We start from the raw sequence: 12155 nt of genomic DNA on the forward strand, positions 1-12155 counted from the left end.
TACGTAGTCTGTGTTTTTAACTTTTTATGCATGTGTGTGTTTTTGTTAATTATTAGATGCATGAATTTGAGCATATTCCACTTTATATTTTACTAACTATAGCTTGCCATGCGTCCCTTTTGTTTTCTTATAAACTAATCAATTTTTTTCTTATAAATTAATCAAATTTTACAATGAAAAAAAAAATTAGAAACATATATATTTATATATATATATATAGTATAGTATTGTATTTTTTTTTAGAGAGTTTCAACCTATGGCGTCCACCAGTTGAACTAACTGGAACCCAGTATAGTATTATAGTTGGTTGGTTGGTTTGGCACCATGTAAAATGAAACACTAAGAGTTCATTTGGATACAACTTATTTTTGCTGAAACTGAAAACACTATAGCAAAATAATTTTTAAATGTGTGAATAGTGTCGTGGGACCCATTTTTAATTTTTTTCCTAATGAACAGTGCACAAACAGTGCATGAACAATGCACTGTCTCCTAAAAGCTGTTGCACGTGAATTAAAAATAAAAAATAAAAAAATAAAAGAGGGAAAACGCAAACGTGAAACACAGCTCAAAATGTGGATCCAAACACTCACTAAGGAGAAAAATAGAAGTTTTATTTCATATATATTGTGCATATATATATATATATTTATATATTGTGTGAGCTTTTTTCTATAATTAGATATTTATGTATAATTTATTTTAATTCGCTAATTTAGAGTGGGTCAAGTTTGTTGATCTCGTGACCTTCATAATAAATTGTACGTTTCTTTCTTTTTTGATATACTTTTTGTGATTCCCATTATCTTTATCAATTCCACCTAATACTCTGATGCTTAATATGCTCCTTTGAAATCTTCAACCACTATCTTGCTAAAGCCTAGCTCCGTTGCAAAGCTATGGTGGACAAGGCAACCAGCCTCTCAGCCGTTGGTCATCATATCCTGCTTGATGCCTCAATATATTCCCTGACTTTCAAAGATTTCCTTCAACTGGGTATATAGAGAAGCTCACCAGTCACCATGTTATTCATACTCTAGCTAAGTGGTCCTTGATAGATCTTTTTTTATTTATTTTTAGGCTCTTTTGACCTGGGGTTCAGCCCACCTAATTTTGCTAATCTCATCTTGGTGGAAGCTGCCCAGACTGTGTTGTTGTTGTTTCTTTTTTGGTAATAAAGTTTTCTTTTCTGCCAAAAAAAAAAAAGACATTAAAAGTTTTGTCATGCTCATAAACAAGATGACTCAGTAACACATTTTTCATTCTCACTAGATCTCCTAAAAATGTCCCTCCTAATCTCCTAAATGTATATCATGATCTCCTAAATATATATCATGATCATGATATACATTTAGCAGATCATGATCATTAGATTTCGCCTCTGCTTAATTTAGTCAAACTATGTTTTTTATTCTCACCCAAAAAAAAAAAAGCCCTTTGAAATTGTTAAATATATTTTGATAGTTTAATTTAACCCTTAGAACTTTCTTTCGTATGTTAACAATGTTACTACAAAGCTCATTGACTTAATCAGTTAAAACCGTTAAAATTAAAAGGAACAATTTTGATCTCTTTAATTAATTAACTCACAAGTGATGAACTCACAAAAATATTTACTATTTTATTGCACAAATTAAAAAAAAAAATTAAATCGATGTTTAAATTAATAAAAATGAGGGATTATTCCAATTTCATTCCTAGATTTTGAATTATTTTTTAATTTTATAAAATCCCTAGACTTTGATTGAGAGTTAGTTTGGTCCTTGCACTCTTTAGAATAATTAACCTTTGAACATTAAGTTAATTTATGACATTCTTCTAAAAAAATTAATTTATGACAAATCAAACCTTTAGTTATTATTTTCTATTAAAGTTTAACGGATTTAATTACATCTATAATAAACATAGGGAAATCATGTGTATATCACGTAATTAAATATTTTAGGTTTTAATGAAAAATATTAGCACAAAAGCTTTCCTTTTTTATTTTATTTTTTTAAAGATAGAATTAACACAAAAGCTTGATTTGTCATGAACATAAACATAATGTTCATGGCCTTAATTATTTAATGACAAAGTTTGACTCTAACTACCAATGGAAAGATGACATTTGTTATTATCATGTTCAATATACTTACACTCACACCCAATTAACAAAGTGGGTCATGTGAATTACACATGACAAGACACATATTATCTTAATTTCTATTGGTGGTTAAGCCAAACATTTTCCATTATTTAAATTGAAAATCGAAGATGCTTACATCAAATTTTAAAAATAATATGAGTAAAAAACTACTAAAAATAAAGAGAATAAATTTTGGTTACAAAATTAGTTAGAGCGTTAGACTTTAATGCATTATAAGAAATAACATGTGTCGTTGTTACTCATAATGAACATAACTCTCTTAAAATGATTGTATACAATTATTTAAGTGTGATTTAGTAAGTTAAGTGTAATGCATATGACAGCAACACATATCATCATCTTATTACTCCAACCAAGTTTTTAAACAAACTTTGTCCTAAAAATGAAAAAGAAATTTCCTTCAACGTCAGTTTAAAAGAGATTCTTCTAATTTCTTCAATATATTACGTGGATATTCATATGCATTCAAAGATATTTTAATCACATAACTTATTAAATTAATTATTTAAACAAGTGACATGGAAGGATATATTTTAATCACATAATTTATTAAATTAATTATTTAATGGATCATGAGATTAAAAGTATATATGGATATATTTTTATTTATACAAGTTTTATTTATTCAAGTTTTCACTGTCATGTTTTTTTGGATAACTTAGTTAATATCACTTTTTAATGTTATTTATATTAAGTACACCTTTAGACATTATTTTAAGATATTTGTTTCATTACATTTTTCACATAATAGTGTCAGTTTTTATTTACAATAAGTGGGAGAAAAACAAAGATTTGAATAGAAGTTATATTACGAGAGAAACCGAGCTCTAACATTGTCATTGAGCTCTCAAGTGAATAGAGTGATCAAACAATTGAACTAGCTACTTTTCTATTATATAAGTCCTTTAAAGACAAAAAATAAAAATAAAAAATCTTAAAAGAGATAGCATCTCTTATATTCTCTCAATTTTCTCGCCCAATATAAAAAGAAAAATCAACTTTTGTATTTTACCAACTTTTTCAAGTTCTATTTCCAATTCTTTTCATTTTTTTCTTTATTTTATTTAAATATTATTTCTTTATTTTTTTTAATAATATTTTTGAAATCTAATACTATTTTTCTTAGATTTTTATTAATACATAAAGAGAGAGAGAGATGGGCAACCGAAGAACGACATTCATCGTGACATCGAGCCTATCCCCTCCACTGCCATGCTCTTCCCTAAGCCATCCTAATTGCAACAATGTCTCCATTATTGGATTGGAAGATGGCTAGGTATTCGGTGTTCACCATGACTGCAACAAATGTCAGATTTGTTTTTGTTGGTGTTTGTGTTGGACTTGGTGCTATTTAATCGGAGAGAGAGAGAGAGAGAGAACTGAATATTAAAATGTGCTATTCAATATTTTAATCTCAAATATTTTTTTAATATTTGAAGTGTTGTTTCGTGAATTTACTCCCCATAAAGTAAAATAAAACCACTACTCATAGTCTCATACTAATTAACTCAAGAACAATACTTAAGATTTGCTCAAATTATTTGTTATGAACATAATGGTTCCTAACGGGGATAAATGAGAATTGTAGGAGAATATATGAGAATTATAAGAAAACCGACTTAATTAGAGAAATATTAAGAGTGGAAATGCACTAAGTAATCAATTATAACTAACTAATAATAGACATACATTAAACCATAAAACTATTTTATTGGCGCATGTAGGGATAAGGGCCCAAAATCATATATTGGGCCTTGAGTTTTGTCCGAGGATGTTGAATGGTCCGAGGAGGGACAAATAGTTATGAGGGGTTCCAATTTAAAGTCTCATAAGAAAGGAATGAATGGAAGGTGGTCCGAGAAAGAACTCCTCCTCAGATACAATGAATGTCGCTCAAGTGTGTATTCTAACAATTAGGGTGACCATCCAAGAGGCTCAAAGGATAGGGACGTGCCTTATGAACATATGAGAAGGAAGGAACCCAAAAATATCTAAGGGAGAATTGTTACCACCGCATTAAATGCACTGCAGCTACTTTTCTGGTTGCATTTATGTGGAAAAGACTCCTGAATAGTGCTGTTTTGATTACCACAACTCACAGGAAACCAAAGAATGTGTCTGGTGAGACAGACACTCAAGTAATGGCTCAAATGATCAACAAGTGTAGGATGATGATGATGATCCCAAAGGAGTTATATAATGTGTGAGACCCTCTTTAAGAAAAGGATCGAAAAATTCATCAGAGAGAACATAGTAACAATCTAAATTGCACTTGTACCCAATTGTGATCAATTTATAAAAAGAGACCTCCTTGAACTATAAGTCCATTGATATCAGAATCTCTTATTTGTATTTGATTATCATTTAATTTAGTACTAGCCGTTATCCAACTCACTAAGGCCTAGTTTTTTGACCCACTCTCTACAAATTTATTGTACTGAGCTCATTAGGCCAAAATCATACAACTTAGGCTTGGCTACGAAACGGGTCCTTATAGTGCACATGCTATTATTCTCCATATAAATTAATAATTTCAATATATGTTAAATACGATTAACATGCTTAGAATCGTAACTAATTAAGTAACTAATTAACTAAATACCTAACTTTTTTTTATTGCTAAAAAAAAATCCCTAACTAACTAAATACAACCTTACAACAATTATTATCAATAGGGTTCCTTCACCACTATTCAATAAAACTCTTGCTCTTGCATAAAAAATAAAAATAAAAAACTCTTGCTCCAAACTACTGTCTTCTTTTTTTATTATTGTTGGATTAATAATACAAACGGACAATAATTCAATAAAGCAAAGCAAAAAAGTGAACATATATAACGGGCCAAAGCAATTTTCATCGGCTCTCTTCAAAGTTCTCCCCTCCGCAAAATAATCAACAAAAGCAGCCGCAGCCAAAGCCAAAGCCGCCGAAACCTCTCATTTTCACTGTACCACTACCAGAACCACCAGGTCCTCTCTCTCTCTCTCTCTCTCTCTCTCTCTAGATCCGTAAGCAAAAGTTACTGATTGTATATATGTAATTTATTTGTTTAATTAGTAACGAAAATGTGTGTTAGGCAAATCGATTGGAGCAACCATGTCTATGTGGTCAATTCTACGGCGAAAACTCGCTACCCAACCCTCCTCCACCTCTGCTTTTGTATGTTCAAATTTTTCATTTCTGATTCTTTTTTTTTAACTCAAATTTCAAAGCTTTTCCTTAAATTTGTTGTGCGCTTAATTTTTTTTTTAATTATTTATTTTATAGGTTTTTGGACGCTCAACCTCAACGCGTGGTTACTCCACTACCAAAGTGAAAGAGGTTCGTTGAATCAATATTTTCAATGTGTGTTTCTTTATTTGCTTTTTGTGAATTATTATTTGATAGTTAAGATTTGCTGAAAATTTTAAGATCATATTTTTTGTGAATTGTGAATATATATTGATGCGAAAATCGGTGACTTGCTTGCGCTTTAAGCTTTAGCTCTTTGTTATTATCATAAATTGTGTTGTGCTATAAACTGCACAAGAGCTAGGGCCTTTAGCTGATCATTTTGACTTACTACATGTCCCCCTTTCTTTGCCAAGAGTGATGGATTCAGTCAGAGCGATTGGGTAAGAAGCAGGTGAAGTTATGACATAGTTGTCAGAGTTGTTTGCGAGAGCAGTAGCCAGTTGCAGCTGTCCACTCTAAATTATAATATTTTGCATAGTTTGAGATTAATATATATGTGATTTCCATGCTGCCAGTTGGAATCAAATAGTAAAATCGCCATTAAAAACTATAGGGTCATTGGCTCCTCTTGATGTTTTCAAGAAAGAAATCCAGAGTTCAAATCCCCCCTCCCTCGTTGTAACTATTGATTTTAAAATAAAAAAAAATTGATAAATTAGTGAGCTAGTTGAGGTGGACTTTGCAAATTAATGAGGCCCAATTTGTTAATTTCGACACATTAGTGCACTCCACCACCCAACAAGCTACTAATCTGTTAGTTTTTGGCAGATGGTTGGGTGGGTGTTACGAATTATTTTTAAATTAGTGTGTTGATGGTAAAGAACATCGAAAATTATTCTTTAGTTTAGGGTGGACATCTATATTTAGCTGTAAATATTAACTATTTTTTGATAGCAAGTTTGATTTTTTTTTTTTTTTTTTTTTTTGGGTCAAAAAAATAAGAAAAAAGCAATGTAGAAGCTTGCTTGTTCTCGATATATTCGTTTCTTGAAATCATGCTTTGCCATCATTCACAATCATAACTTCTTACTGGTTTACTTTACAAACATCTTCACAGGCATTGCTTCTTGGTAGAGGCTCAAAAATTGTGGGCAATGTTGGTCGGAATGGTTTTCTCGGTAATCAAACTATAAACAACTGCTTAGGCATGTCAAGTTCGGATGAAAGATTATTTGGATAACTGAGTGCCTCTTTCGTTAATTCTTTTGCACTACATGTGATTACAGGTTGTCCAGTTAGCTCAAAGCCAGTAAGGTCAGCTACATCTTCCTTGCTTAGAATTTTGCCTAATTCCCCACCCCCCTAGGAATATGTTAAAATGTTAAGAATGTGGGAAAGAAGGAAATGATATGTGCTATGGTTGAAGCTAGTCTGATTTCGTCCTTTGAAATAACTTTACCCTTTCTAATTTCCTTAAAATCTTGGTCTACAGGGAAGCTGTGTCATTTTTTCAAAGAGATTCTCCTATCTATGTACAGAATAGGTCATTTTCTTCTGATAATGGTACAATAACCTTCATGATCTTCTAGAGCCTTTTCTTGATTTTGACGCATGTTATATATCTTATTGAACATTCATTAACTCAAGTAATTCTATGTATGTCTCAAGGTGATCTGGTTGATGCTGTTGTACCCTTCATGGGTGAATCCATAACCGATGGCACTCTAGCAACATTTTTAAAGAGTATGTTGTTCCAGTTTGACTGTGTTTGAATGCCCTTGTTTTAAACCTTATCTTGTGTTCATGTATGTGAATAGATTTTGTGTACATAGATACTTTGAATCTCTCATGTTACCCATTGTTGATAAATTGGGCGCAGAACCTGGTGATCGTGTAGAAATTGATGAACCTATTGCTCAAATAGAAACTGATAAGGTATACCTTCTACAAAGTTATTCTAATATAGTTTTTCCATAGTCTGCACAACCATTTTCAAGGCTTGTGATCCATTCTAATTCTTTTATATATCTATAAAAATAGGTGACAATTGATGTGGCTAGTCCTGAGGCCGGTGTTATCCAAGAGGTAATCAGATGGAATTCAGTATGCAATGGTTGAAACCTATAATATACTATTAATTTGAATCTCCTTCTTGGATTCATAGGTATTTTGTATTTGTAATGTTGGTCTTCGTAATTCTTTCTGTAGCTTGTTGCCAAAGAAGGTGAAACAGTGGAGCCAGGTACCAAGATAGCTGTTATCTCAAAATCTGGTGAAGGTGTATCAGAATCACACGTTGCTCCATCAGAGGATGTGCCTAGCCAGGCTGCTTCTAAGCCATCTGCAGGAAAGAAAAAAGAAGACAAGGAAAAGCCTAAAGAAGAAACATCTCTTCCTAAGCCTAAAGCTGAGACTTCTCCTCCTAAGCGTAAAGCTCCTTCTCCACCACCCCCTAAGGCCTTAGCAACAGAACCTCAGCTTCCTCCAAAGGAAAGGGAAAGAAGAGTAAGTCTTGGGATCTTTTATTATCCTTCTGTTTAGTTTTGAGTTTAGCGGTTCCTTTAAAAGCTTAGAATAGTCTACTTTTGTTGGTCTTCCTTATTCCATTTGTTCCTTTGGTACTTTGTAACTAATATTATTTCAGGTTCCAATGACAAGACTGAGGAAACGTGTTGCAACACGTTTGAAAGACTCTCAGAACACATTTGCTATGCTGACTACATTCAATGAAGTTGATATGTAAGCCTTTTGTCCCTAGCTTTTAATCAATATGGCTGATTTTGGAACTTCATGGACCCAATTACCTGTTCTTTCTACTGAATTAGTCTTTGTAACTAAATTGTCTGTTTTATGGTCAATGCAACTATAAATTTCTTATCAACATAATGCGCTGATATGAAATGCATAACTTGATATTTATTATTCTACCTAAAATGCATCCTTTCCCATATGATATTCGAAATATTATGACATATTGCCTTATGCATTCCCCTTCAACAATGGTGCTATGTGTTTCAGGACTAATCTGATGAAGCTCCGTTCCGAATATAAAGATGCTTTTGTTGAGAAGCACGGGGTGAAGTTAGGTCTTATGTCAGGATTTATTAAAGTATGTCTTACTTATATAAAAAGGGATTTATTAAAGTATGTCTTTGTCATATGTGATTATTCAGTACCTTGAACCTTCTCATGTACAGACGCAAACAGTCTCCATGCATGTTCATAACAATGATCTCCAATGTTGCTTGTCTTGTTCCAGGGTGCAGTAAGTGGGCTCCAGAATCAGCCAATTGTCAATGCTGTCATTGATGGGGATGACATCATCTATAGAGATTATATTGACATCAGTATTGCTGTTGGTACTCCAAAGGTCTGTTACTATTCCAATTATTTCAAGTGGGTAGCAATTTGAGAATGGAGTGTATGGACATGTTTTGGTAATTGAGACAATCCATTGACAGTCTTGGACCTATTTAGGAGGGCTGAGGCTTCAAACTAGAGTTTTGTTTTTTTTTTTTTTTTTTTTTTTTTTTTTTTTTTTTTTTTTTGGGTTGAGATATGGCCAACATTAACTCGTAACTTAAGGTTATGATGTTCATATATAAAGGCTTATGTATAAAATTATTTTTTTTCCGTGATAGAACTATAGGAAAATTATATTTTAAACCCTATAATTTAAGGGTGTAACAAATTAAACCCTAGAGTTTCAAAAAGTAACAAATTAAGACCCAAAAAAAAAAAAGCAAGGTTTTTTCAAATTGAGATTACCCAAAAACCATTTAGTCCACAAAAAGGGTGGGGAAGGCTAATTTAGTAATTAAGAAATCATATCAACTTTAGTGGGAAAGACTAATTTAGTAATTAATATCATTGCCCAATTTTGAAAAAACCTCGCTTGTTCCACTTAAATCTGGAGGTTTGACTTGTCATTTTTTGATACCTTAGGGTTTAATTTGTTACTTTTGAAATTATACTGTTTTAATTTGTTACTTTTTAAAACCTCATGATTTGATTTGTTACTTTTGAAACTGTAGGGCTTAAAATTAACATTTCCCCAAAATTATTGTGTAACAAAAGAATATTTTGATCCATGTTCATGATACAAAAGAAATATTTTATTGCATATTAGTTGTATAGAAAAGGTATTTTTTTTTTTTTTTGAGATACATTTTCATAAAAAATTGACAAAAAAATTTAGGGATTTACAAAATATTTTATCTCAACCCTAATTTTGGCTGGTACAGAAAGAAAGAAAAAACAAAATCAAGAATCTCCTTCTCATTATAAAATCTTTCAATGCTATTTTGAGTAACTTCCAATTTGAACTTCCATTCTTCAAAATTTTAATTGCTATAACTACCATCCTAATTTTAGCTTTTTAGAATTGAGTGGGAGGGGCTTTTTTTTTTTTTGAGGGGGAGGAGTCCGTAATGGTGCTGAGCCATAGATTAAGTTTGCATCTTAGCACAATGGTTGGTGTGATGTGGAGACAAAATGGTAATAAAAAAGATGAAATAGTAATGAGATCATGTGTGCCTACTTTTTAAAATTAGACAGAAAAAATGAAGCTCATTACAGTGATTTAGATTGCATCTTAGCATAACTCTTTATTAGTTGGTTATATGTTTCTTTTCATTTTATTTTTTAAATCTTGGATTAATGGTATCTGTACAAAATTACAAATATTCAATCTGCCCTCACTGCCACATCAAGTTGCATTATGCTGGTTATATCTAAATTGGTTGCTTCCACTGAGTTTTTGTAGGGCCTTGTTGTTCCGGTTCTCCGCAATGCTGATAAAATGAACTTTGCTGAGATTGAGAAGGCGATCAACACCCTTGCAAAGAAGGCAAATGATGGCTCTATATCAATTGATGAGATGGCTGGAGGCTCATTCACGATATCGAATGGTGGTGTCTATGGAAGCCTTTTAAGTACCCCAATCATCAATCCCCCTCAGGTATGATGCTGCATTAACCCCTTCTCCATACATTTTGTTCTGATAATAAGAGGATTTCTCCTCGTGCATCTCTATGCCTGAACAACTTAACTTTCTTATAGACAACCTTGTAAACTCAGCTGAATGCAGGTTTGGCCATCTCACACACTTTTTTTTAAGAACTTGTCCACTCTTTCCTGTATTTTCCATAAAGGAAAAATTTAGGAATGAAGAATCTATATCAAAATATAAGAAAAACCACTCTTGGAATAATGTTAGCCATTGTTATTCGCTTTGGTACATTGCTGTCAATAAGATTGGTGGATCTGTTGAAAGGTATGAAAAGAGAGGGATTCAAACCCTTGGTAAACAATAGCCTACAAGGGACAACAGATATATCAGATCTAGGTCCTAGATATTGTGTACTATAGTCATTTTTGAAGTATAAAATTGATGCATGCTTTATAGCAGTTCCTTGGTGACTTTAATTACTCATGAATCTAACTCTTATAGTCTTATTCATTCTGTGGTTTATTTATTTATTTGCTTTATTGGCAGTCGGCCATCCTGGGCATGCACTCAATTGTGAACCGTCCTATGGTTGTTGGTGGGGAAATTGTTTCGAGGCCAATGATGTACATCGCCCTAACATATGACCATCGACTAATTGATGGAAGAGAGGCCGTCTTCTTCTTACGTCGTATTAAAGATGTCGTGGAGGACCCTCGGAGGTTGCTTCTTGATATTTGAGGATGCCACAGGCAACTTTCTGATACCCCTTTCCTGTGATGTTGTAGTAAGTTTTGGGGACGCATTAGAGAATAAGGATTTAACATCCTTAAATTGACTTTAATGGGGGATTTTTCAGTTGTGACCCGTCAGCATTCAATACCGGCGTGGCGTATATGAGACTTGTTATATTGTATTCCTTGTTCGAGTTTAAGCTTCTTGATTAGAGCCTGGCATCTTTCTTCCCTCGTGCATTGTAGTATTTTACCCTTCGTACAACATTGGTTGTAACCTCCTTTACCCACACCCTCCTTTTTTCTTTTTCTTTTTTACTTTTAAAATCTAAACTACAAAAAAATAATGGAAACGAGTAAATTCGAGTAGTCAACTTGAAAGATGGCTTACAATTAACTTGATTTCTTTCTATGCTTGCTATTGCGTTAATTTCTGGCTGCATAAATGTCTTTATACACTAACATCTCAGACATTTCATAGGTGAGTGCCACATAGCTCGATTCAACTACAAAAGTATTGGAATCAACTGCACTAATCTGAGCGTCAATCTAACTGAAAAAGTTTGTTGAATACATCCATACTTTTCAGACTCTTTGTTCTTTGTGACTGATATTTTGTGACAAATGTTCATGTGGAAGGTTAATGAACTGCGGTAATAAGATTGGCTTTAAATTTTGAATCTCCTAGGACACTATGTGAGCCAGTGAATGCATTAAGAGTTAAATCTGACCAATATTGGCTTTAAATTTTGAATCTCCTAGGACACTATGTAAGCCAGTGAATGCATTAAGAGTTAAATCTGACCAAGAATTCACATTTCATAGGACCTAGGGATGAGAGTCTAGTGGTCAAGTACCTGGTTAAGCACCTCGTCTGTTGCCTTAGCCTTAGCACTCGAGTACGAGTTGTGCGGGATACGGTGGAAAGTGTCTTGTTACAGTGGGGCTTAACTCGTTACGGTGCGGGATATGGGATTTAACTCGTTACAGTGGAAAGTGACTTGTTTCCAAAATCACACATTTCATTTTTTTTCCGCCCAAAAAAAAAAAAAAAACCATTTCACAGGCTTGACTTGGCTTTGAACAAATTTGGTAAATCTGCTAACCAAAGAATGGGAGACTATAGAGGCTGTTGCCTTGATGGCCATAG

General features: G+C 32.9%; 1 protein-coding gene across 1 annotated transcript; it reads left to right on the forward strand.

The window, feature by feature from the left end:
- The first annotated feature begins 4974 nt into the window (after positions 1-4974).
- Positions 4975-11417, forward strand: LOC115965297 (dihydrolipoyllysine-residue succinyltransferase component of 2-oxoglutarate dehydrogenase complex 2, mitochondrial-like). Its single transcript, XM_031084491.1, has 15 exons — positions 4975-5118; positions 5226-5308; positions 5417-5470; positions 6441-6501; positions 6610-6637; positions 6816-6886; positions 6992-7066; positions 7203-7258; positions 7364-7408; positions 7532-7828; positions 7968-8062; positions 8342-8432; positions 8583-8693; positions 10089-10283; positions 10821-11417. The coding sequence occupies exons 2-15, from the start codon at positions 5246-5248 to the stop codon at positions 11010-11012; spliced, it is 1434 nt and encodes a 477-aa protein (XP_030940351.1). The 5' UTR covers positions 4975-5118; positions 5226-5245; the 3' UTR covers positions 11013-11417.
- The last annotated feature ends 738 nt before the right edge of the window (positions 11418-12155 follow it).

Source organism: Quercus lobata, chromosome 10, assembly GCF_001633185.2.
Source record: "Quercus lobata isolate SW786 chromosome 10, ValleyOak3.0 Primary Assembly, whole genome shotgun sequence".
NCBI lineage: Eukaryota > Viridiplantae > Streptophyta > Magnoliopsida > Fagales > Fagaceae > Quercus > Quercus lobata.